General features: G+C 35.8%; 1 protein-coding gene across 9 annotated transcripts; it reads left to right on the top strand.

The window, feature by feature from the left end:
• LOC308689689 (adhesion G-protein coupled receptor F1-like) lies at window positions 1-27031 on the top strand. 9 transcript variants are annotated; one of them, XM_081363528.1, is made up of 13 exons: window positions 2-100; window positions 760-818; window positions 983-1031; window positions 12999-13058; window positions 16076-16180; window positions 17067-17242; window positions 18001-18171; window positions 18256-19581; window positions 19781-19822; window positions 23620-23727; window positions 25253-25404; window positions 25941-26128; window positions 26563-27031. In XM_081363528.1, the coding sequence occupies exons 1-13, from the start codon at window positions 79-81 to the stop codon at window positions 26748-26750; spliced, it is 2646 nt and encodes an 881-aa protein (XP_081219654.1). In that variant the 5' UTR covers window positions 2-78; the 3' UTR covers window positions 26751-27031. The 9 variants fall into 9 exon arrangements, with proteins under 9 accessions (XP_081219658.1, XP_081219654.1, XP_081219659.1 ...); XM_081363527.1 differs by having other exon boundaries at window positions 8-90; XM_081363529.1 differs by having other exon boundaries at window positions 27-90; window positions 760-785.
• The last annotated feature ends 411 nt before the right edge of the window (window positions 27032-27442 follow it).

The raw sequence follows: 27442 nt of genomic DNA, 5'->3' as shown, positions 1-27442 counted from the left end.
AGTATTTTCTGCTGCATAAAGGAGGTGTCTGGATAAGCCACATATTTTCTCTTGGAGTGATGTTGACTTCGTACTTGAATGCAAAACATGGTGAGTAAAGGTACTGTAAACTACATTGTTTTGGTTTTACTACAGCTATCTTTGTTCTATAACCATTGAACCTTTAGTTTATCTTAGGTTTTTAGATGGTTCTGTTATCATTACCACTGTTTTCCAGTTGCAGGCATTGGTTAATATCCACAGTAGACATCCTAATGCACTCATAAGAAGGTTTTGGACCTAAATCTTGATTGTCACTCTACATTTGGCATACATGAGTGTTTATATAAAAGTTACATAATGTCAGGGTGTGGTGTAGGTTAAGGAAGACAAAGAGGCCAATGGCTCCAATACATACATTTTACTAAATCACTCAGGTAGGCACATACAGGCAGAAGGTTTAACCACACCAAACACGGTGTGATTCAGACAAGAACAGACAAAGACTGACTGAACAGAGGGAACTAAATACAGACACTGATTAACAGAACACAGGTGATGTAGATGATGATGATTAACTAGACACAGGTGATACAACTAAACTAATAATGACAGTGAAGACAAGTCCAAAACGAAAAACAAACTAAACAGAACACAACAGTGACACATAGGTTTATTTCTTCTTTTTTTATCAGGTCAAATTCTGGTAAATATTTAATTTGTTTGACAATGAAATATAAATATGATGCAAAATAATATCTTTTTAATCGTATTTCTCAGATGCATGGACAGTATTGAAATACCTGGTAGGATTCCCCATAGCAATTCTGCTTGCTCACGTAAGATGAAAATGGTTTGAAAAGGCACATTTAGAAATATAACTTTCACTCTGCCATTGTAAGACACATTTATAGTACCAACAATAAATAATTTTGTTCAGGATAATGAAATAACATGACCTTAAGGCATGCAATAAACGTTTGTGTACATTATTTTATTCCAGATTAGCTACAAAGATGGGCCACTGGATCATTCAAGACAAAAAATCACAGGTCTGATTTGTTGTTTTTGCTAATATTCTATAATTTAACATAATGACATTGACATCCATACATTTTTAAGTGTGGCATAAAGGGGCTTTATGTAAGAACTTTCATGTATTAATCGCTTTTTTTATTGCCAATGTGTGAACAAGTTTTAAAAAAATATATTATTATTTTTTAATTGAGACCTTCCCTGACTTAGGTTGTCAATGAAAGCCTCTAGACTGATTTTTTTGTGAGGGACTTGGGATGTCTTTGCCAGGAAATTCAAAAGTATGTGAGGGTTACACACGCTACCGAGAACCCCTCTTCCATTCAATGACAAATGAAATAAAAGCTAATAAAATGTTCAGAATAATGTCGAAAGAGCCATTCTGTACTGTGATGTCAACATGTCATGTAAAGAAAAAACTACAGCCTCATATAGCCAGATCTAGTATAGTCTATAGTCTCAAATAGTTTATAATGAAACTTTAATAACAGTGTAATTTTAATAACCTGATCTGTAGACATGATGCCAGTGAATTGCAAAGCTGGTGTCCACGTCACTATGTTCAGATGCTTTCTTAACCCTCTGGGGTCCTAGAGAAGTGCCCTGACTAGGGCTATCATTAAAAAAAATATTCACTACATGGTTAACATGGCCTAAAGAATTCACAATAACAATATATAGCGATATCTATAGACATCTTGGAAGAAATGCTATCATCTAAAGAGAAATTATATTATTATGTATTATTATATACAGTGATAAAGGCTGTGTCGATTGGCCTTTCCTTATAAATGTACATTATCCTTATTAAAATACCAGAGATGGCTTGAACACAGTTAAACCATAATACTGTCGCAATGATTCATTAATTTTCTACAGGTTTAATCAGTCAAAATTTCTCTATCTATGTTTTATTCAGCTACAGCAATAGCTACTGTAGATGTCTTTAGCTTCGTAGTGTTCCTTTACACCATGAAATTGCCAAATACTGGCCTGGCATGCATAACAGCATTTTAGTGGTTTTGACAACGTTGTTGTTATGGTAAGAATGATGGAAGACCAGAGCGGGATGCAGTTTACAGTCTTTAATAGATAAAGGAAATAGTCCTCAATGAATAATTAGAACATAAATCACAGGCATTAATCAGAGCCAGAACAGAAACTACCAGATGACTGGATCTTTAGGAAAACATAAACTTCCACGAGGACAATAACCAGGGACCCCGAGATGCCTTTAGCCAGTCAGGAATAGTGAAGACAGCAGAGAGGGCGAACAGCCGTGAGCAGGCGCTGAACAGGTATTCTGCAAACAGGCACAGCTGGATAATACACAGTCTGATGGCAGTATAACTCACAGAAGAATAAATGGTATCTCTTCTCGCAGACAGGACAGGACAGGACACGAGTTAAGACGTTTCTCACATGAAGTCATTGAATAATCCAACAACAAGACAGGGCTAGGAAGAGGGAATAAGAAGCTGAGACAATCAAGAGAAAAAGGGAACAGGTGAGGAGATTGGAATGAAAGGGGAAACAGCTGTAAGAGATAATGAGCGGAGGAGAGGATGTGTGTGTGATTGTGTGGGTGCGTGATTGTGTGAGTGAGTGTGTGACCACAAGAGGGAGACAGATGTAGCCAAGTGGAATAGTCATTACAGAATGACATTTGACATAAATTGGTCGTGGTTCCTTTAAGAGATGGTGTTGCGACGCTCACTTTATGGCATTGCCTCGTGCAGTGTGCATTGCACTAGTTTGAGTGAAGAGAGAGCAGAGATTGCACAATAGAGCTCCCGGTTTTGATCAAATACACACCTAGTTAAGGTTTGAGATCGTCTTTCAAGGATGCCTGATAGTTTGGGCGCGCTGGATCTGGGTTGATCACGCGTGAGACACGTGCAAAGACTGGTAGTCGGGGAGCCAAAGTCTCAAAAATGGGTTGAACCTGACATGGTCTGTCATACTTTTTATTTGTGTTTTTTCTGTTAACTTTGACCCTAAGAACGAATAATTGGAGGGTCTGCTCTGCCGGAAATATCGCGAAAAAAAATTGTGGCCATTTTAGTGTATGCACCCTTTATTTTTTATCAGAAAAATGTGAAAAAATGATTTTTTTCCTCAAATCCTCAGTGGGTTTGGTAGGCTGTCAATAAATGCATTCCAGATACAAAGAACACATTTGCTGACAACATCCACTGAAAAAATAACTCTTAAAACACATTTCTACATGATTTTGCATCAATTTAATGCAAAAAATTAGGCGTTTTCTCACTTTTTTCCAATATTTTCATCTTTACTTCATTGGCAATCAACTATTCCCCCAAGCTATGACATCAGTCAATATGTCATTCTTTTCACCAAACAGTATACTCATTCCACAGAAAAAATCATAAAAATCCAACCAAAATCAATGGATCTGTGATGATTTCACTAATAGTTGATCAGCAGGCTCAGAACCTCAATAGAATTGTAGGCTACTCTCAAAATTCCGAAAGACATGTAGTCCATGAGCCAGGGGGTTGATCGGTATCATCGGGGGAAAAAATGCTATCATTGTTATTTGGCAAGGTATACACCCCTAGTATTAGAAAAATCACGATAGCAGTGCAGGGGTGGTAGCGAAATCACTTTTTTCAGCTCATGAAGTTACTAACCCCCTAAGATAAATTCCGTTTTTGAAATCTGGGCCCGTATTCATAAAGATTCTAAGAATCCTCTCAGAAAACTCTTAATTTAGCTTAAAAACTTTTACGTAGGAGTCTTAGCTTAAGAGCGATTCGGGACCGATCTGAGAGCAACTCTGAGTAAGGAAAAGACAAACACTTTTATCTTAGTGAGGAGGCGGGGTTGACCCCGTTGCTGTGTATGACACAATCTTTTGAAGACTGTGATTGGTTGGTTGTCCAAGAAGAAAAAAAAAGTGATTTTAAGTATAGGGTCTATTCTAAGCCTTCACTTTGAAATTACATGCGTAATTTTTCCTATTTGACTGTTCTCTCTCACACACACACACACACACACACACACACACACACACACACACACACACATTATATATGTGTATATAAATTTTTTTTTTTATTTACCATGCTGTTAATTTCCTATAAGGTATTTGCTTGGCTTAGAATGATAAACATTGTTCCACTCTTTCCAGTTACACTGATTGCTGGCATGTCAATGGTGGTGGTTTGAATGTTGGTTTTAATGTATCAAACATGTAATTTTCCCAGTTCCCAAATATCGTAATGTAGTGATTACTTTCATTTCTGGCGCTATTGCATTTCTGCGCTGTCTGAGATGTTAGCGTGTCTCTAATAAGATCAGTCACAAACATGATCCCTGCATGATCTAATCTATAGCGTCTTATTAACTCACTGTCATCCATTGTCTGCAACACATTTCTTCTCCCTCTTCGTCTTTCTGCCATGTTCTCCTCTGCTAAAGAAACTCTTAAGCTTCTTAAAAGTCCTTGTCTGTGCTCCTAACAATTTTGACCTTAAGACCTCTTTTAAGGGTTAAGATGCTTTCTGAATTACTTTTTTCTTTACTAGGATTTTTTCTTAAATTTAAAGAGTAAACGCCCACATTTCTAAGAATTTTCTTAGAATTGTGTCACTAGGAGCTACTCTTTGCATTAAGATTCTTTATGAATACGGGCCCTGGTGTATATCTGGTTTAGGCTCATGCTAGGGATATTGTCAATATTCTATAATATGGTGCTTGGTATCGCTGGAAAGGGGACCTTTTAGGCTTTCATTTAAGCCCAGTACTGAATCTGTCTGACAAACACAGAGGTCACATGACTTCTTTAAACCAGAAATAACACACATTTTTTTATCAAAATAGAATAGAGCCAATAGAATGGACTAGTCCAGGGCCAAATGTTGTAATAAAAACACTTGTAATTGGTGTAACAAAATGTTTCTATCATGTATTTTGATATTCACCCACTTTCAGTTAGAATGTCAGAAAGTAGCTCATGCACGGAATATTGATGGATTTTGACAGTTTGACGAGGTTTTGTCAGTTTTGTGAAAAGATTGTTGGTTCAGTTGACTGGTTATAACAACACTACCAACTATACCATCTTCAATCAACTTCCATTGAGTTCCAGGGGTATTAAAAGTAAGTACAAAATACTTTTTCTCTTGTGCTTGTGAATTGGTGGGGAATAGTAGCAGTAGCTAATGTAAGCTTGGTGTTTTTCACACTTAGTATACTTCTTTTAAACTTAAAATAAGAAAGTATACTTTCAGTCTACATTTTATGTACTTCTCAGAAATATACTTAAAATTACACTTCAGTGTACTTGATTTATACTGAGAGAAAAGTCCAGGGCCCGCATTCATAAAGATTCTAAGAATCCTCTCCGAAAACTCTTAATTTAGCTTAAAGGAGAACTCCGGTCAATTTTTACATTGAGCTCATTTTTTTCTAAATTTGGAGTGCTGTCAATACAGAGAACAACGACAAAAATCGGTGTTGCCTACACCATGTTATCCTCTTTTTAAAATTTGCACCCTGTTGACTTCAATGGGGCAAGTTTTAAACCTGCTTTTAGCCTCTTAACATCCTTGATGTGTCATTACAAGTGCACAGCCATGTGAGCGCTGGCTGAATTATTATCATTTTTATCCATATCTTTCACATCTACTGCAGTCAGACTGACCCGCATTCACTCTGAAGGAATCACTCACATGGCTGTGCACTTGTAATGACACATCAAGGATGTTAAGAGGCTAAAAGCAGGTTTAAAACTTGCCCCATTGAAGTCAACAGGGTGCAATGTTAAAATTGACCGGAGTTATCCTTTAAAAACTTTTACGTAGGAGTCTTAGCTTAAGAGCGATTCGGGTCCAATCTGAGAACAACTCTGAGCAAGGAAAAGACAAAAACTTTCATCTTAGTGAGGAGGCGGGGCTGACCCCGTTGCTATGTATGACACAATCTTTTGAAGACTGTGATTGGCTGGTTGTCCAAGAAGGAAAAAAAGAGTGATTTTAAGTATAGGGTCTATTCTAAGCCTTCACTTTGAAATTACATGTGACTGTGTACATTACACACTGCTGCACTGTTGCATTTTCCCAGTTGCCAAATATCGTAATGTAGTGATTACTTTCATTTCTGGCGCTATTGCATTTCTGCGCTGTGTCGGAGATGTTAGCGCGTCTCTAAGATCAGTCACAAACATGATCCCTGCATGATCTAATCTATAGCGTCTTATTAACTCACTGTCATCCATTGTCTGCAACAGATTTCTTCTCCTCCTTCTTTCTGCCATGTTCTCCTCTGCTAAAGAAACTCTTCAGCCTCTTAAAAGTCCTCGTCCGTCCTCCTAACAATTTTGACCTTAAGACCTCTTTTAAGGGTTAAGATGCTTTCTGAATTACTTTTTTCTTTACTGGGATTTTTTCTTTAATTTTAAGAGTAAACGGACACATTTCTAAGAATTTTCTTAGAATTTTGTCACTAGGAGCTACTCTTTGCATTAAGATTCTTTATGAATACGGGCCCTGGTATATTTGGCCTGTACTTGAACTCAATCTTTTGATCCATATATACTTAAAAGAATAATTAAGAATTCAAAGTATACTTGTCTTGTAGTTGTGTTAACTCTTTTGATTGAGTAGTCAATTCAATTTTTTCATATACATACAGTCTTATGAAACTTACATTGTTTGAAAATATTGATTAGAAAATTGATATAAAACAGATATGTTTCTAATTCTGCATATCTGAATTTTTGTGGAGGCTAGTCTACTGGTCATGTATATCAATTTACTCTAATTCTACTTTTTTGTTTAAAATGTTGCCTTTCTTTATGAAACTTACTGACATTCAAGTGTTAAGATTAAAAAAAGATGCATGAAGCTAATAACATGTTTTTAAAATTAAAGTACAGTTAAAGGTATTTTTCAAGTGCAAAAATAATAATGTTACATGTTAAGTGCAAAGTATAATGTTATGTTTAAAGAACATAAAGAAAAACTTAAAGAAAACTTACAAGTACACTTGCAGTATAAACTACGAAACTAGTAGTTTACTGAGAGTACACATCAGTGTGTACTTTCATAAACTAAAAAATGTACTACTTGTATTAAAACAGTAAACTACTAGTATACTTATAAGTTCACTTGTAGTACAGATGCATTACAAATGAGAAACCTAGTTGTGTACTTAGTTTACTACTCTTACAAATACTAAAAATACGAAAAGTGAGCCAATTTAGTCCCAAGCAGTATTGAAATAGTACACAATTTTACTACAAGTACACATTGATATTAGTATACTTACTACATAAAGTATACTTAAAAATATACTTGAAAATTACTTAAGTATACTTCATAAAATGAACATGAAGAGATACACTTTTATGATGAAGAGATGCACTTTTATGATGGATAGATGCACTTTTATAATGGAGAGATGGACTTTTAGAATGGATAGATGGACTTTTATGATGGAGAGATGCACTTTTATAATGGATAGATGGACTTTTATGATGGAGAGATGGACTTTTATGATGGAGAGATGGACTTTTACAATGGACAGATGCACTTTTATAATGGATAGATTGACTTTTATAATGGATAGATGGACTTTTATAATGGATAGATGCACTTTTATGATGGATAGATGCACTTTTATGATGGATAGATGGACTTTTATAATGAATAGATGGACTTTTATGATGGAGAGATGGACTTTTAGAATGGATAGATGGACTTTTATGATGGAGAGATGCACTTTTATAATGGATAGATGGACTTTTATGATGGAGAGATGGACTTTTATAATGGATAATTGCACTTTTATAATGGATAGATTGACTTTTATAATGGATAGATGGACTTTTATAATGGATAGATGCACTTTTATGATGGATAGATGCACTTTTATGATGGATAGATGGACTTTTATAATGGATAGATGGACTTTTATGATGGAGAGATGGACTTTTATGATGGAGAGATGGACTTTTATAATGGACAGATGCACTTTTATAATGGATAATTGCACTTTTATAATGGATAGATTGACTTTTATAATGGATAGATGGACTTTTATAATGGATAGATGCACTTTTATGATGGATAGATGCACTTTTATGATGGATAGATGGACTTTTATAATGGATAGATGGACTTTTATGATGGATAGATGGACTTTTATGATGGAGAGATGGACTTTTTTAATGGATAGATTGACTTTTATGATGGATAGATGCACTTTTATGATGGATAGATGGACTTTTATAATGGACAGATGCACTTTTATGATGGATATATGCACTTTTATAATGGATAAATGCACTTTTATGATGGATAGATGCACTTTTATAATGGATAAATGCACTTTTATGATGGATAGATGCACTTTTATAATGGATAGATGGACTTTTATGATGGAGATATGCACTATTATAATGGAGAGATGGACTTTTATGATGGATAGATGCACTTTTATAATGGATAGATGGACTTTTATGATGGATAGATGCACTTTTATGATGGATAGATGGACTTTTATAATGGACAGATGCACTTTTATGATGGATATATGCACTTTTATAATGGATAAATGCACTTTTATGATGGATAGATGCACTTTTATAATGGAGAGATGGACTTTTAGAATGGATAGATGGACTTTTATGATGGAGAGATGCACTTTTATAATGGATAGATGGACTTTTATGATGGAGAGATGGACTTTTATGATGGAGAGATGGACTTTTATAATGGACAGATGGACTTTTATAATGGACAGATGCACTTTTATAATGGATAGATGCACTTTTATGATGGATAGATGCACTTTTATGATGGATAGATGCACTTTTATGATGGATAGATGGACTTTTATAATGGATAGATGGACTTTTATGATGGAGAGATGGACTTTTATGATGGAGAGATGGACTTTTATAATGGACAGATGCACTTTTATAATGGATAATTGCACTTTTATGATGGATAGATGCACTTTTATAATGGAGAGATGGACTTTTAGAATGGATAGATGGACTTTTATGATGGAGAGATGGACTTTTTTGATGGAGAGATGGACTTTTATAATGGACAGATGCACTTTTATAATGGATAGATGCACTTTTATGATGGATAGATGCACTTTTATGATGGATAGATGCACTTTTATGATGGATAGATGGACTTTTATAATGGATAGATGGACTTTTATGATGGAGAGATGGACTTTTATGATGGAGAGATGGACTTTTACAATGGACAGATGCACTTTTATAATGGATAATTGCACTTTTATAATGGATAGATTGACTTTTATAATGGATAGATGGACTTTTATAATGGATAGATGCACTTTTATGATGGATAGATGCACTTTTATGATGGATAGATGGACTTTTATAATGGATAGATGGACTTTTATGATGGATAGATGGACTTTTATGATGGAGAGATGGACTTTTATAATGGATAGATTGACTTTTATGATGGATAGATGCACTTTTATGATGGATAGATGGACTTTTATAATGGACAGATGCACTTTTATGATGGATATATGCACTTTTATAATGGATAAATGCACTTTTATGATGGATAGATGCACTTTTATAATGGATAAATGCACTTTTATGATGGATAGATGCACTTTTATAATGGATAGATGGACTTTTATGATGGAGATATGCACTATTATAATGGAGAGATGGACTTTTATGATGGATAGATGCACTTTTATAATGGATAGATGGACTTTTATGATGGATAGATGCACTTTTATGATGGATAGATGGACTTTTATAATGGACAGATGCACTTTTATGATGGATATATGCACTTTTATAATGGATAAATGCACTTTTATGATGGATAGATGCACTTTTATAATGGAGAGATGGACTTTTAGAATGGATAGATGGACTTTTATGATGGAGAGATGCACTTTTATAATGGATAGATGGACTTTTATGATGGAGAGATGGACTTTTATGATGGAGAGATGGACTTTTATAATGGACAGATGCACTTTTATAATGGATAATTGCACTTTTATGATGATAGATGCACTTTTATGATGGATAGATGCACTTTTATAATGGATAAATGCACTTTTATGATGGACAGATGCACTTTTATAATGGATAAATGCACTTTTATGATGGATAGTAGATGCACTTTTATAATGGAGAGATGGACTTTTAGAATGGATAGATGGACTTATGATGGAGAGATGCACTTTTATAATGGATAGATTGACTTTTATGATGGAGAGATTGACTTTTATAATGGACAGATGCACTTTTATAATGGATAATTGCACTTTTATGATGGATAGATGCACTTTTATAATGGAGAGATGGACTTTTAGAATGGATAGATGGACTTTTATGATGGAGAGATGGACTTTTTTGATGGAGAGATGGACTTTTATAATGGACAGATGCACTTTTATAATGGATAGATGCACTTTTATGATGGATAGATGCACTTTTATGATGGATAGATGCACTTTTATGATGGATAGATGGACTTTTATAATGGATAGATGCACTTTTAGAATGGATAGACAATAATAGGTTTTTACAGCGATTGATTCCAACAATCTTTTCACAAAACTGACAAAACCTTGTCAAAATTCATCAACATTCAGTGCATGAGCTACTTTCTGACATTCTAACTGAAAGTGGGTGATGATAGAAACATTTTGTTACACCAATTACAAGTGTTTTTATTACAACATTTGGCCCTGGACTAGGGTATTCTATTTGTCCATTCTATTGGCTCAATTCTATTTTGAAGACTTGTGCTGGCTGCACAAGTCTAATTTAAGGCTCTCACAAATAAATAGTATGGGTATATTATACATTTTCTGAGTTATCAGAGTGCCTTGAGTATTGAAGTTGTTGACTTTTGTGTCCGTGGTGTTCTTTCATGCCACAGGGATAAAATAAAGCATACAATTTAGGTGGAAATTGTGAAAAAATGTGTGTTATTTCTGGTTTAAAGAAGTCATGTGACCTCTGTGTTTGTCAGACAGATTCAGTACTGGGCTTAAATGAAAGCCTAAAAGGTCCCCTTTCCAGCGATACCAAGCATCATATTATAGAATATTGACAATATCCCTAGCATGAGCCTAAACCAGATATACACCAGATTTCAAAAACGGAATTTATCTTAGGGGGTTAGTAACTTCATGAGCTGAAAAAAGTGATTTCGCTACCACCCCTGCACTGCTATCGTGATTTTTCTAATACTAGGGGTGTATACCTTGCCAAATAACAATGATAGCATTTTTTCCCCCGATGATACCGATCAACCCCCTGGCTCATGGACTACATGTCTTTCGGAATTTTGAGAGTAGCCTACAATTCTATTGAGGTTCTGAGCCTGCTGATCAACTATTAGTGAAATCATCACAGATCCATTGATTTTGGTTGGATTTTTATGATTTTTTCTGTGGAATGAGTATACTGTTTGGTGAAAAGAATGACATATTGACTGATGTCATAACTTGGGGGAATAGTTGATTGCCAATGAAGTAAAGATGAAAATATTGGAAAAAAGTGAGAAAACGCCTAATTTTTTGCATTAAATTGATGCAAAATCATGTAGAAATGTGTTTTAAGAGTTATTTTTTCAGTGGATGTTGTGAGCAAATGTGTTCTTTGTATCTGGAATGCATTTATTGACAGCCTACCAAACCCACTGAGGATTTGAGGAAAAAACATTTTTCACATTTTTCTGATAAAAAATAAAGGGTGCATACACTAAAATGGCCACAATTTTTTTTTCGCGATATTTCCGGCAGAGCAGACCCTCCAATTATTGGTTCTTAGGGTCAAAGTTAACAGAAAAAACACAAATAAAAAGTATGACAGACCATGTCAGGTTCAACCCATTTTATTGAGCTTTTGAGACTTTGGCTCCCCGACTATGGGTATGTGTTGTAACAAAGGTTATTTTATTTTGTTTCCCTTATTTAAAGCCCAGTGTTCGTGAAAGTTAAATGTAATGTCATGTTAAGAACAGGGGATCTTAAAAGCATTTCATGTCTGGTTAAGAGCTATTGAAACTAATTGAATGCTGTTTGAACTGTTAATTATTTCTTTATTTGTAAAGTGAATGCAGATAACTGTGAAGTTTAATGGTAGACTAATGTACTGTTTTTCATTTGACTATTAGCCGCTACTGTATTTCATTTCCGAAATTGTGCTAATTGTTATACAAGTACTTTGTTAGCCGAATGCATTTCATTCTTTGCATTGTATTTAATTTGATTTGACTTAAATTTAACCAATTGTCTTTCATACCAAATTAGTACACCAAGAAATCAAAGACTTTATCATTTAAATTGTATTTCGACCGCTGTCCTTCATAGAGGCAGCGGCCAGAATAAAGCCCCAAAAGTATTTTTTGTATCCTGTGTTGTTTCATTTAACCACTGGTTACACAGAGAAAGAGGAAAGAAAACTCAGGATCATGACAGTTGTAGTCTGTATGCGAAAAACACAAAGGAAAAACCATTTCCATTTTTAGTGCATCACTGTCGTGTAAACATACCCTCAAATTCTGAGCCGAGTTAATTTAATACTGGGGTTTTTACATAAGTATTTCCAACATCTTTTTAATTCTAAATGAAGACCAGACAAGAAACTTGCCATGAGTATATCGGGGCATTGAATCACTCTTGTGCATGAGTGTGAGCACGAGCAATAAGTTGCTAGCTGCAGTTTACTTACAGCCACCAGTGTTGTTAATAAGGGTTTCTGAATTCTACATATAGCCCCTTTAAATGTCAAAATACATTTAGGGGTTTGTACATGATAAAAAGGTAAATACATCCATTAATTTCAGTATTTGCCTATTGAACAAAGCCTTTTAGCTTTAGGATGATGTTATCTAGGACAAAATGTAATATAGTCAAATCATAATTTATACAATATCCAAATTATTTTTATCATTTGTTTCTTAACTTTATCAGTTAATTTAATTCAGGTGTTCATGAATCTCTTGCGCTGCTGAATGGGCCATGTGATTACTTTTATTTTTACAAAGGTGAGTTTTTTATTATTATAGAGGTTATATATCACTATTTTTAGATATAAATTATTGTGTAACAATTTATATTTATTCTTGAGTATAAAGTGTACTTTTTAATATGTTTTTGAAATATTAGCATCATGCGATCTTGGTTCTCTTACGAGGGAACTCGACTCTGCATTAAATGTTGACGCTATAGGGACGCATCTGTGGAAACGTGTGAAATCTCTTTGGTAGGTGGCAGTCCTATAACGTCATATGGAGTGCCTGTTCATATAAAAGTGCACCTGCATTAAACATCAGCTTTATTGTCTTGAGGAAGCTGACATATAAATGATAAATATTATTACACTTACATTTAATCATTTAGCAGAAACTTATATCCAAAAAGACTTACAAATAGGGCAAGAATATGCAAGTGCTGTGACCATTCTGTTTAGACTAACGCAGTACATGTATTATTATTTTTTTATAGATATAGAATAGAAAAGAAATTGTTACTATTAATGGATCAAGTGTTGCCGAAAAAGATGATTCTTCAGCCGTTTCTTGGCTAAAATGGCTAAAGACTCAGCAGCTCTGGTTGAGTTAGGCAGGTCATTCCACCAGCAGGGAACAGTCCAGGTGAAGGTCTGTGACAGTGATTTTGTGCACCATGAGGCACGTTCATTTGCAGAATGCAAGTTTCTGGATGACATGTAAGTCTGGAGTATTGAGTTTAGGAATAAGGGAGCAGAACCAGTGGTTGTTCTGTAGTCAAACATCAGTGCCTTGAATTTGATGCGACCAGCAACTGGCAACCAGTGCAGTTTTGTGAGGAGAGGTGTGACGTGTGCTCTCTTGGGCTCCTTAAAGACCACTCTCGCTGCTGCATTCTGGATAATTTGCAGAGGTTTGACAGTGCAAGCTAGAAGACCAGCCAGGAGAGCATTACGATAGTCCAATCTGGATAGAACAAGCTCTCTGACAAGGAGTTGTGTAGCATGCTCCGATAGGAAGGGCCTGATCCTCCTGATGCTGTATAAGGTAAATCTGCAGGACCGAGCAGTTCTAGCAATGTGGTCTGTGAAGTTCAGTTGATCATCAATCACAACTCCAAGGTTCCTGGCTGGCCTTGATGTTGTTATGGATGACAAACCTAGCTGAATGGAGAAGTTGTGATGTAGTGTTGGTTTGGCCAGGACCACAAGCAGATAAGTCTTCGCAAGGTTTAGTTGAAGGTGGTGGTCCTTTAATTAGCAAAAATGTCTGTCAGGCAGGCTGAGATACGAGCAGCTACCGTCAGATCGTCTGGTTGGAATAAGAGGTAGAGTTGTGTGTCGTTAGCACAGCAGTGATTGGAAAAGCGAAAAGCCATGTTTCTGAATGGCATTCTAGTGATGTCATGTGGATGGAGAAGAGAAGTGGTCCAAGCACTGAGCCCTGAGGCACCCCAGTAGCTAGATGTTGTGTCTTAGACACCTCACTCACCCACAACACCCTAAAGGACCTACCTGAGAGGTAAGACTTGAACCATTGGAGTGCGGTTTCTGAGATGCCCTTTGTCTTTAGGATTTTTAGGAGGATCTTGTGGTCATTAAAACTGACATTTAACAAAAAGAGACAGGATTGTGTTTTATGTCATATTTCATTTTATTACAGTGAAGATAATCAGAGTACATGCACATATTGACTGAACCACATATTAATATGAAAAGAGGCAGGGTTTAATATAATGAATAAACTGTGTTCAAGCCAAACTTTTCGTACTTGGTATCGAGAAATGCCCATAGTCTGTGCTATGTAAGCATGATTCCTGAAAGTTGAGGGAGGGTTAACATACCAAGAGGTGGATTTCATCACTGTTAGTATCCCACTTTATCATTTGTAACCCCTCCAGCACATTAACTGAAAGGAGACAGCATGCTTCCTGGCACTTAAAAAATGGAAGGAGGGGTTAGGGGTCCGCAAGGGCAGTGTTTAGAGCAGTAATGGACTATGATTTTACAGTCCCCGCTGTCTCACTTGTTGCCCCTTCCAACGAATCAAGGTTGGCAAGATAGACGAGTCGAAGTAGTTTGTATGACTAAGACATCCTACATGCTTGTACATTACTTACAACATATGAAGGTAGTGATAGTATGGACGTGTCATCCAGTGGGCTTCCTGAAAGTGCCTTAATTGCGTTTGAGCAGGAACAGTATTTTACCGTAAACACTGGTATAAACATTCTGCAACATTCATTATGTTAGTGTAAACACTTGTTTACTTTTACTTTTATATTTTACTATGTATTATATTATATTATCTTATATTATAGAGCATAAAACATCATCGTTTCATATTTCATTTCATAATTAAAGGTTTTTTACCAGCCTATGTATTTCATATTTTACACATTTTAGCCTGGCAATACAGTTTGGGAAAAGTCCAAGTAGTTAAATGGGCACAAGTTTATGTAACAATAACATGTTGACTAATGTAAGTAGGAATAAAATACTTGTCAGAAATTACATCCTCAAATGGATCAAGCTGTGCATTGCATCACTTCTTCTGAGGTATATTCAAGGCTTGTTCCTCACTTTGGGTCTTATTCCTAAAATGATGAAAAGTAGAGGAATCAGGTGAAGCTTGGTGCTTTGTTCCACAGACACGTCTCCATAGCATCAACAGCTGATGCAGTGTCTCGTTCCCTTCTCAGAGAACCAGGGTTACATATGAAGAGTTCAGATGCAAAAGCCTCTAAGTGCCATCTGAAATTTTCTTCCAGAATGATCATTTTTATAAATCTTGTATATTTAAGTTCAGTAATTTCACTTAAATGACAATTAATAGGTAATTTGCATTGCCATTTAAGTGAAATTATTGAACTTAAATATACAAGCTTGATAAAAATTAAGAAAATTTCAGATGGCATTTAGAGGCTTTTGCATCTAAACTCTTCATATGTAACCTTAGACAGTTTTGAAGTTTCAAAGATTCTATTAATGCCATTGAGTGATTTTTAAGTTTTCATGCTATTATTCTCTTAATTTCTTTTCTCCTTTTTATAGAGGAATGTTGTGAGACACCAGAGGTCTGTGGTCCAAACTCAACCTACAAACACATTTATGAAGATTATGACTTAATGCGAATAAATAGTAGCATCTCATGTAAAGGTATGATTGTAGTAGTGGTCTTTGATATGTATCTTACACTGTGTACATAGGCATATGCATTTCTGCTCTTGACTGCCAAGTAGCGCTATAACCATAGGTTTTCACAAGTTATGGAGTGGATGCATCACAGCTCAATTTCATGAGCAACAAGTTAAACAGTAGAGATTACAAGAAAAATACGATTTATCAATAAGTTTTATAAAAAAAATAAAAAAAAATCACACTTACATAACCAAATTTAGTTATCAAAAGCCAATGTAAGCATTTGTTGTTTAGAACAAATTCAAACAACAGTAAAATTGTGTTCTGTGCTTATAATATTTCATAGACTGTGCTTGGCTACTAATAGCCCATATTTCATCAAAAAATTATTCTTAATATCTATTATGTTACTTTATAATGGGTTCTAATAAATGTAATATATGGTAAATTTATATATACTATTTGTGCAGCAGTATGTTGTACATGCTCACAGCTGTGTGTCGATGTATGCATTGGCATTAGCAAGTTCCTGTAACCTACAACAACAGCAATAATCAACAGCAGCAACAATTCAGCATAGCAGATCACCAAATACATTAACATTACCTTGTTAAAAACTTTGAGACTTGTCATGATAGAACTGATATTAATAAATGAGACCTAATTGTAAAATGTGAATACAACTGTTAAACAAACTTTTCATGTTACATGACTCCTAGCATTGTTTTGTAATACACAAATATTTTTACTAACTGGTGTTACTAAATTGATGACAGCCTAACCATCATTAATGATGCAGAGTTTCAAAGATGATAAGGCAACTATAAAGTTAATTTTGTTAATTGTTAATTTTACCAATTCCCCTTTTTTTGTTTTTGTTTCTGATACTATTTTTCAAATCCAGGATTTGACACTGAAGATAGAGTGCCTAGAAATGGACAGAAAGTTAAAAAGATGAACAGACCGTGTGAAAAATGCAATGAAGGAAGACTATCCTCTCAATACAGATTATGTGGCTGGAAGCCAATACCAGACTGCTGTGTTCTGCAAGTTATAAAAGACCTTGAAAGGAAAGCAAAGGTAAACTACTGATCATCTATTTTATGTCTTGTACACTAAAAAGGTGTTGGATTTGCTTGAAAACTGTGATATATTATTGGTGCATATAATTTGGCTAAAGAAAATTTTGAATGAACAACTAGAAAACCTTTTAAAGATATTCAGTACGGTTTGAGTTCACTCAACATTTTCTACTTAAATTAAGTATCTTAATCAGGATTAGTTGATTAGTTAATAAAAATTTCCTGATAATTTATTCTCCCCCACGTCATCCAAGATGTTCATGTCTTTCTTTCTTCAGTCGAAAATAAATTAAGGTTTTTGAGGAAAACAACATTCTCCAGCCGAGGAATAAGGGAATGACCGATCGTTTCGCTAAATAGGACTCTTATTCCTTGACTGGGATCGTGTAGACATTTGGGCCTTCAAACCGTTGGTCCCCATTGAAGTCCACTATAAGGAGAAAAATACTGGAATGTTTTCTTCAAAAACCTTCATTTCTTTTCAACTGAAGAAAGAAAGACATGAACATCTTGGATAACGTGGGAGAGAGTAAAGTATCAGAAACCCTGATAGTTAAAGAGAAGAAAGTACAGGAATTACATTTTATCAAAGGTTTTAAAGATAACGACAAACATACAGTATGGCACTAATAGAGCTATATACATGTATTTAAATGCAGCTACCTTCTTTACCAGCAACATTCAGTGTATGTATATATATTTGTGGACATTTTTCTGATAATCTTGCATTATTTCTTTTGTTGCTTTGTAATTTAGGCTTTGGTTGTGCAAGATGTACCAGTGTTTGTGGCTCAGCTGAGTAATGCTACACACCAGCATCATCAGGAGATAACACAGTCTCCTGGGACTGTCCAAACAATTGTTGGGATACTTGTACACATTGCTGATATCTCACAAAACATTACCATCAATAGGCCTGTGATGGAGGTGTGTGTAATTATTTCCACGTTGCTCTTATGCAAATGCAATGTATATTGGATCATTCTGGTTACTTCTCCATTTCATTTACAGAATTTCCTTAAAACTGTGGACATACTCGTGTCAGAGAAATCAAAAGAAACATGGGGGAAACTAAACAATGGCAACACGACATCAAACACCAGCACTGAACTTCTGAGAGCTATTGAGGATATAAGTAGCTGTCTTGCAGATGACAGTTTTACGATCAATGAAACATCCATTGAGTTGATTAGAACTGTAATAGAGAACTCGTATAGTGGTAAATCAAAACTGCCAAACTCGGCTACTAAGATCCTGATACCGCAGGTTCTTAAACCAACCTCTTTAACCATCATAGTATTCACAACTCTTTTCCATGTCCTACCTACTCGTGATACTAGTAATAACAACTGTAGAAAATCAGATGTGCACATCAATGGAGATGTGGTTGTTGTTAAGGTTAATGAAACGCTTAACAACATTTCTTTAATCTTCGACATTACTGATCAGTCTTTGGGAAATGCTCAGTGTGTCTTTTGGAACTTCAGTCATGACGCATGGGATTCCACTGGATGTGAAGTAAAGCCCTATATAAGTAAAGGGAATGAAACAAGCAAGATTGCATGCGAATGCAACCACACAACCTCTTTTTCAATCTTGATGTCACCATTTTTCATTGATGATAAAGCCTTAGACTATATAACTTTCGCAGGTCTAGGTATTTCAGTGGCCAGCTTGATTTTGTTCCTGATTATTGAGACTATCGTATGGGAATCAAGAAATGACACAATCTACATGCGACATGTCTGTGGCGTCAACATTGCCGTGTCTCTGTCAATTGCAAACATCTGTTTTATCACTGGAGCCACAATTGTACAGCCAGGGGAGCTCACTCCTGAGGGTCCATGCAGTGTAGTGGCTATCTTCATGCACTTTTTCTACCTGGCTTATTTCTTCTGGATGTTATGTTCAGCCCTGTTGCTGTTTTACCGTACAGTCTCAGTCTTGCACCAAATGTCAAGGGCCAAAATGATGGCCATTGCCTTCATAATCGGTTATGGTGTACCTTTGCTCATAGTGGTCATTACTGTTGCGTTAACAGCTGGAGCTGGAAAATATATTTTGGAAGCAGATGTATGCTGGCTGAACTCGAATGAAACAAAGTCACTGCAAATTTTTGGGATTTTGGCTATAATTATTATAGCCATTGATATTTTGATTATAATTGTGGTTTTACGTAAAATGCTGGTTCTGGATTCCAATAGATTGATGCTCATATCTCGTGCTTTGATCATATTGACTCCACAATTTGGTCTAACATGGGTATTTGGAATAGGAACCATGCTGTCACCGGCCTATGGAGTCCATATGGTGTTTACACTCCTCAATACACTGCAGGTACAGGTTTCTGACTATTCATCTATATAACCATGTTGTTTTTATGCTTTATATCAGTGATTATATATTATGATTTATATTATTTGCATCATTATGTGTTGTGTGCATTATGAAGTTGTTTTTGTTTTTATGAATATGGAATCATACTACAGTATTATTGTACAGTTTTTCTTTATATATTTTTATACTTATTTGACAGGGATTCTTCATTTTGGTATTTGGATTACTTATGGACAGAAGGGTATAAGTATTTTTTGTTGTTTGAGTGCCCGAACAGACAGGTCTGATAACAAGGCTATTGTCATGTTCCCGTGTGTGTGTGTGTGTGTGTGTGTGTGTGTGTGTGTGTGTGTGCTCTTAGGACTCACTTATTTTGTACTGTTTTATGCTGTTTCTGTGTTTGTTTCCTGTTTTAGTTCCCCTTAATTTCCTGTCCCAGTTTCTGTGCCAATCCCTTTGAAGCCTCTTGTTCATTGGTTTCCCTTGACTGTCTCTCCCCAGGTGTCTTTTCTTGTTACGCGTGTTAGACCGTCTGTCTCTCTGTATGTAAATTTTTTAAGAAATTTTTGAAAGAAGTCTTTTATGCTCACCATTTAATCGAGAAATATAGCAAAAATAGTATGTCTTCACTGCCACTATTAAACAATTTAATGCATACTTGATGAATAAAAGTATTTATTTCTGTCTTTATTTTTTTAATATTACAATTTCGATTTCAACATCAAATCATCATAATTTCTGAAGGATCATGTGACACTGAAGACTGGAGTAATTATGCTGAAAATTCAGCTTTAACCAAAAACTTTAAAAATATATTAACATAGAAAACATTTGCAATAATGCACTTTTTGTTTTGTTTTTTATTTAATCAAACAAATGCAGCCTTGGTGAGCAGAAGATTTTTTTTCAAAAAAATAACAGTTTCCAAACTTTTGATAGGTAGTGTGTGTGTGTGTGTGTGTGTGTGTTAATATAAATGATAACGCTGGATTCATGCTGTTAAATCTCTCAGGGCGGTGTATTATTATCTAAAGACAATTTTCTTTTTATGATTGATTAGAGAATACATATTGTAAAGGTGTTGGAGGTCAAGGTCCTTGCACATTGAGTCTGAAATTTTTGCACGTTAAAAAAATAATACAACTTAATGTTGTGTTAATCACGTTTACACACTGCCTCAAAAGTTTTCGTCCGTCATTAATTATTATTTTTTTTGTTAAATTTAATTTTTAGGAGCCACCGTAACACTTGACCTGACGCACAACATAATGACGAACGCGGAAGCACAGAGGAAAGAGCTAAACAAAACACCAGTAACTAGAATTTTTAAAGAGAAATGTGGGAGGAGCTTGAGTTTGTTGCCCAGCCCTGTTTGGTTGAACCCCGAGAGGCGTCAAAGCTTACGCTATTTCTACATCCTACGTCTTACTCTTACATCTACTCAGACATTGTTAAGTGTTACTCTTGTGGCGTAAGTCGACTTGCGTAGGCCGTCTGCCGTAATCTAGTTATTTTAGTTGCTAAAGTTTTATTTAGTTTGTCCACTTTGATGGACATCAAAATAAAAATGTCCATTCACTGCCATTTTAGAGCTTGGAAGAGCCAAGACATTTTTTAATATAACTCCGATTGTATTCGTCTGGAAGAAGAATGTCATATACACCTAGGATGGCTTCAGGGTGATTAAATAAATCATGGGCTAATTTTCATTTCAATAAATCATGGGCTAACTATCCCTTTACTATGTGGCTCCAGTATTGCTAGTGTAGCAGTAGGCATTGGTTGTGCCTATTAACGCTCGGCTGGGTGGTGATTGAGCTCTAGTTATGAGGACTATAAATGCGGATTGTGCATGTCACCTGTGAGGGCATTACACGTGACGTCATGTCATTGTTGTTGTTCCGGCGCGGTGTGCAAGAGCTGGAGAGTGGACAGCGGAACTAATCGGCATATACTCGGCGGCGCGTGTTGTTGTGCGAACTTCTAGAGAAGCGGATGAGTTTCGTGGTTCTTTAATGATGTGCTGTTCAGGTGTGTTTCATATGCCTGTTTAAGGTTATGGTGGGTTGTTCGTCGTCATTGTCATTCGCTGGACGCTTTAATCAGAAGTCCGGTTCAACAGACGACTGCTGAGTGACCACAAACTTACTGCAGACCGCTGTTTTGTTTAACTTCACGGATATACGAACACGGAGTGACCACAAACTTACTGCAGACTGCTGTTTTGTTTAACTTCACGGATATACGAATGCTGAGTCACCACAAACTTACTAGCCCACGTGCTGCTCGACTGTGCAGCTTTATTGACTAGCGTCATTGCGACATCTCCGACCTCGACGGCACCAGTAACGTTAACGTTTCTCTTTTATTCTATGAGAATTGGTGTGAACATTTTCATTACCGGGGATTTGATTTTGGGTGCTCAGAATGTAAAGAGCTGCATTTAAAGTGGCCTTTTGATGCTCATTATTCTTAGTCATCACTGTTTATTGTTTTGATTTAAGTTTTCTTTTTTTTTTTCTTTTTTTCTTCTCTTTATTTGTTTTGTCCATTTATTATGTGAATGTGTGTTTTGTTTAATTCTTTTTGGCTCAAGTGTGGTCTTTGTGGCCAAGGTAAGTGTTAAACACTGGTCTGTGTCTTCCTGAGGCTGTCTAGGATATCCGGTCATCCAATTGTTCTCATGAGAGTACCCTGAGTTAAGTGGTGAACGTGTAATATTCAACGATGTTGTGAGGTAACAATCATCTGGAATGTATCTGTCCAAGACGAGAATGCTTGTTATCATACTTGTTTGAGACGAACATTGTGCATTTGGGTCAAACAATTGTTTTCGTGTTTCTTTTTTTTTGTTTGTTTGTTTTCTTTATTTTTTTGGTATATGAGTCTGATGTGTGTTCTTTATTGTAGGCTTGGGCGGCAAGGAGATTAGGGGCGGCAGCCCTTCTCATCTTGGTGGGGGTATTTGGGGAGTGATTGCTGTGCCACCCGGAGGTGTGTGACTGAGTGCAGTGTGAGTGCACGTGTGTTTGTGGTTTTCTTTGTTTTTTTTTCTTTTTAGGAGAATAGAGAGGCCCCTTGGGTTGAGGGACTTGGCTGTCGTCCCCTATTTCCGTCGCCAGGAGCGTCCAATTTTGTATATCCTTTTTGTTGATGTTTTCTTTTTCTCTTTGTGATCGGTTGGAACATCTTAATCAATAAAAGTGATTTTACTGTTTGTACTTCACCCCTGTCTCATGCCTGACTCCAGCTGATCCGAGCCTGTGAGCCTTGTGTGCTCCTAATATGTTAAGGGCGATTCCCTGGTAAAGAAAAGCCCCCAGGGTGGCGTAGTTGGTTTATTTTGTGTTCTCGTTCTAAGAGCTCGGTCGCCACACTAGCTAAGCATCAAACTGAGCCACTGACATCTTGAAGTAAACTTTGAATGGCTCAGAATAATCCTGAGCTCCTTGATGAGGAGGTAGAACTCTCCGTCCTCTCTACGCAATCTCAGGATGGACCCAATATTTCCTCTTTCTTTTTCTCTTATAAAGAAGAGAGAGGACATCCTCACTGCTTGAAGACTGTATTGTTTTTGCATTTTTTTCCGCAACAGATCAATTAATACGCAGCGCACTCAGTGTATAAGGTTTCTTTTGCGTGACGAATTTTTAGGATGACGAATACGAAAAAACGCACAAAATTTTCAGACTCAGTGTGCAAAGAACTTAATGGTTGTTGTATCAAAAACTAAAATGAATTATACATTTTTGTCTTGTTAGTTTCTTGAAAATCAATTCATTTCAGTAAACAAAAGTTAATTTTTTAGTTTTCCAATAATAATTCTCATGAATTTTTAATAATAATAATAATAATAATAATAACACTAGATTGCATAAACCATCATAGTTAAAATGAAGATTGAACCTAAAAGATGAATATACATTATCACATCATAGCGTAACCACCAGATCTAACCAGTTATAGTTTATGTAAAAATGATCAGAGGCTTTGTACACATTAACTTTGCTTTTAGCCATGCCATCTCTGTTTTTGCAGGTCAGAGAGTCACTGAGCGCCCGTTGTTCCTGGATGCGGGGAAACAAGACTCAGATTCAGGAAAGCTGCCAAAGGGATCCAGAACAGATATCATTACCAAAGATTCTGGTAAAACATAATAATACTGTTCCGTCATTAATGAATAACTGCACAAGAACAAATGAGTAACTCAATATTAACATTCTAGAAACTACTATTAAAGACACAATATGTAAGTTTTGCTTTCTATGGAAATCGAGGGTAAAGCGGATATTATGTTATTGACACGGGCCGTTACACTAGTTAAAACTGATGATTTCTCTGGATTTAAACATTGTTGGAAATATTTGGGATAATGCAAGTACACAAGTCAACAAAATATATAACACTGCTGGTGGTTTTTGGATATTTTAATGCAAAGATCTTTGGGGAAGACAGATGTATGGAGGAAGAGGATCTAAGGGAGCGGGAGGAAGTGGGACCATGGAGGAGATCAGACAAATATGGGGGGGCGAGGTTGTGGATGGCCTTGAATGTTAACAGAAGGACTTTGAATTGACCCTTCACAGGGAGTTTTGATTGACAGGCGTTCTGTGTTGTCAGTGTCCTCTCTGCTCTGCGATATATTTTTCACTGCGTGAGAACATTGTGTGGTGTGAGAGCGGCGTGGCTTGTCGGACATAGCAACAGTAACTAAGGGGGGCGGGTCTTTGCGAACGGTCATTGGACACGGAAGCTGTTGGAGAACAGAAGTGATGTGGTGAACGGAGGGGGTTCAGCCAGCTCAATCCTGGACCAGTTGAAGTTTATGAAGGGATTTGTGAGGGAGGCTGAAAAGGAGGGTTAGGCTAGCACTATATTAACCATGACTGTTAATAAATACACAAGACTGTTAATGTAATAAGTACGAAATGCCTAACTCATGAAAAACCAAAATGTGAATTACAAAGTCATCATTTGTTTGTTTTTTGAAAATAAAAAAAATATAAACAAATTATGAAATAACTGTTTAAAAAAAAATGTTTTTGGGTCAAAATCTAAAATATTTAAAGTATGCTTCATTTATAGTTTTTTGCGCTGATCAAAAAGCACGATGGAAAACGACTTGCTGACGACACAGCTTAATGCTCATTGGTTTAAACAACCGTGATGTATTGTTCTCTTCTAAAACTCCGATCTCATGTTTGTATGCGTATAAATTGTGTGAATATTCCCCCAAACTGTCTAACAGTGCGATTATTATTGTCTGAATTAAAAATAAATAAATAATTAAACATGCATTTCTGGTGAAATTAATTAACACGTACTCTGGGTGTCTTGTTCATCATATTTATTTTCATATAAAAGCAACAGAACTTAAATAACATCCAGTTTATTAGCAATGACCTTTATTTTATTAGCTTTTCAAAAGTAACAAGATAGTCAAAGATCGGCAGGATTTTCAGGTGCTGCTAGCTAAGAATCTTATTACTGATTAAGCGCAAGTGTTAAACACTGAATTTAGTGTCAGTAGTGCATGTTGAGATTGAAAGTAAAAAAAATATTGAAGCAATAATAATAATAATAACAATTTGTAAAAATTTTCATTTTTGTAAAAAAGACATCAACAAACAAACAAAAACTTAAGAAATGCTTGGGCGTGTGTACTTTGCAGGTCTCCAAAGAAAATGTGCACAATGTGAAACAATCAGAAAATGATGAACATGGCGAAGTAAATGACTCAGCGGGTCGTCATGAAGACCACGGCGACAGAGAGTCATGTGACCTGCCAGAATCAGCCTGCCCGCTGCCACCAAACACTGACAGGTGATGCCAGGCAGTCATACACAGTCAAACCAAAAATTATTCAGACACCAGATATAATGTTTGATTTTTTTTATTTTTTTTTATTGAGAAATAAAGTAAACTGTGACATATTATACCCAAATATTCTTCATACAGTTGACTACCAGTTAAATGCATAAAAATTTGGGACCAAAAATTATTCAGACACTTTGACCTGATCATGTTTTGCTTAAGTGTTTTTTCTTTAATTGCAAATGTGACCTTTTTACACCACAGACTGAACTAAATGAATGGTAATTAATTAGGAAATTAGTTGAGCTAAATTGGTATTATGTGATTGTGTAGTTAAATTTAACAGCTGACAGATATTCAACCTAATTCATTTGTGAGTCAGTCTAACAGAAGGATGGCCAAAACTAAGTTCTTGTCATATTTTATTATCATTTTCTAAACTATAGTGAATAAACTGTGATCATGTGAGAAATGTTGAAGGTGTCTGAATAAATTTTAGTGTGTGTGTTTAATGTTGGTTATCTTCTGTGTTATCTTAATTTCAGTCCGAGAGATGATGATAGCAGTGTCTTGCAGAATGATGAGTGTGAAAAAAATGAAGAAGTTGTGCTGATTGCCCAAAGTCTACAAGAAGCCTCGCTCTCTGACTCCAGTGACAGGAGAAACACACGGGTGGTCACACACTCCCAAGCACAAGAGCTACGGGCAGCATTCAACTGTCTTATATGCAAAGGTTTGCTTTGCTAACTCGTTTCTTTTGTACACACTCTGATGCTTTGCATAAATTCATTTAGCCAATTCTGTCATTTCCGTCAAGTCATGTGTATGCAACATCACTCAGTTACTGTGGAAATGAGCTGTTTGCAGTTGGCCATGATTTAATCCATAAATAAAGTATCCAATAATGGAATGTTACAGAAAAAAAAATATTCTGCATACTTGACTGATCATGTGATATTCTCACATCGGCTTCCATAAGATGAGCTGTTTAGTATAAACCTGTCTATTGTGAAGCCTTCGTATCACGAATCAATACATAAATTACAATTTTTTGTTTAAATTCCTATTGCTTTCTCTGAGAATGAACTTTTTGTAAAAACTTTTGAGCAGACAAAATGACTGAAGACTAATTCAAATTTAATTTATTGGATATCTCTTATTTTACAGGACCCTTCCAGCAGCCAATGTATGCATGCTGTTGCCAGAGCCTGGTGGGATGTAAAGTGTGTGTGCTGCAGTGGCAGGAAACTTCTAGCCAGTGTCCTAAATGTGGAGAAGATGATAGCAATGTCTGCGAAGTCACTGGCCTTACTGATGCACTGTCTGTTCTGAGAGACATTATTTCTGTTGACTAATTCATAAATGTTGTTTTATCTGCTTTTTTTCTATTTTTGGTCCACGTTGAGCGTATCTTCTCGTTGTTTTGACTAAATCTAACAGCTAGCTTGAAATATACGATAAGTCAATGTACAGTACAGACAGGCCCGGATTAAAAGGACTTTGGGCCCCAGGGCAATAGCAACACCAAGGGCCCCCTTTTATCTTATTTCCACGCCACAGAGTCTTCTACCACAGTAAATATATATATATTTTTTATTGTTATTAAGCAATGTATTAAATAACAATTTTTATCATTATTATTATTCTTTTTTTAACATTTCCATTTTATACACGCACAAGATAGATTGCATACTAAATATTCCAGGCTTTTTAACACATTAACCCTCTCCTGCACACATTTTGATTGAACATCATGATAAAAATGACTCCTTTTTGACCCCTCCCCTACTGTAAGTGCATTTACTCCAGATATGATCTCCAAACATTCAGGTTGCCAAAATCGGCTAAAACATTACTCATACTTCAGTCACACTTCCTCAATGAGTACTTCACCATGACTAATTTAAAGGGATAGTTCAACAACATCACCCTCATGTTGTTCAAAACCTTTATGAATTTCTTTCTTCCGCTGAACACAAAAGAAGATATTTTATAGAATGCTGGTAACCAGACAGTTTACAGTAGCCATTGACTTCCATAGTAAGAA

The sequence above is a fragment of the Scardinius erythrophthalmus genome (genome assembly GCF_964197995.2).
Source record: "Scardinius erythrophthalmus genome assembly, chromosome: 4".
NCBI lineage: Eukaryota > Metazoa > Chordata > Actinopteri > Cypriniformes > Leuciscidae > Scardinius > Scardinius erythrophthalmus.
Note: the sequence above shows the minus strand (reverse complement) of the source record. Positions and strands in the feature narration are given on the sequence as shown.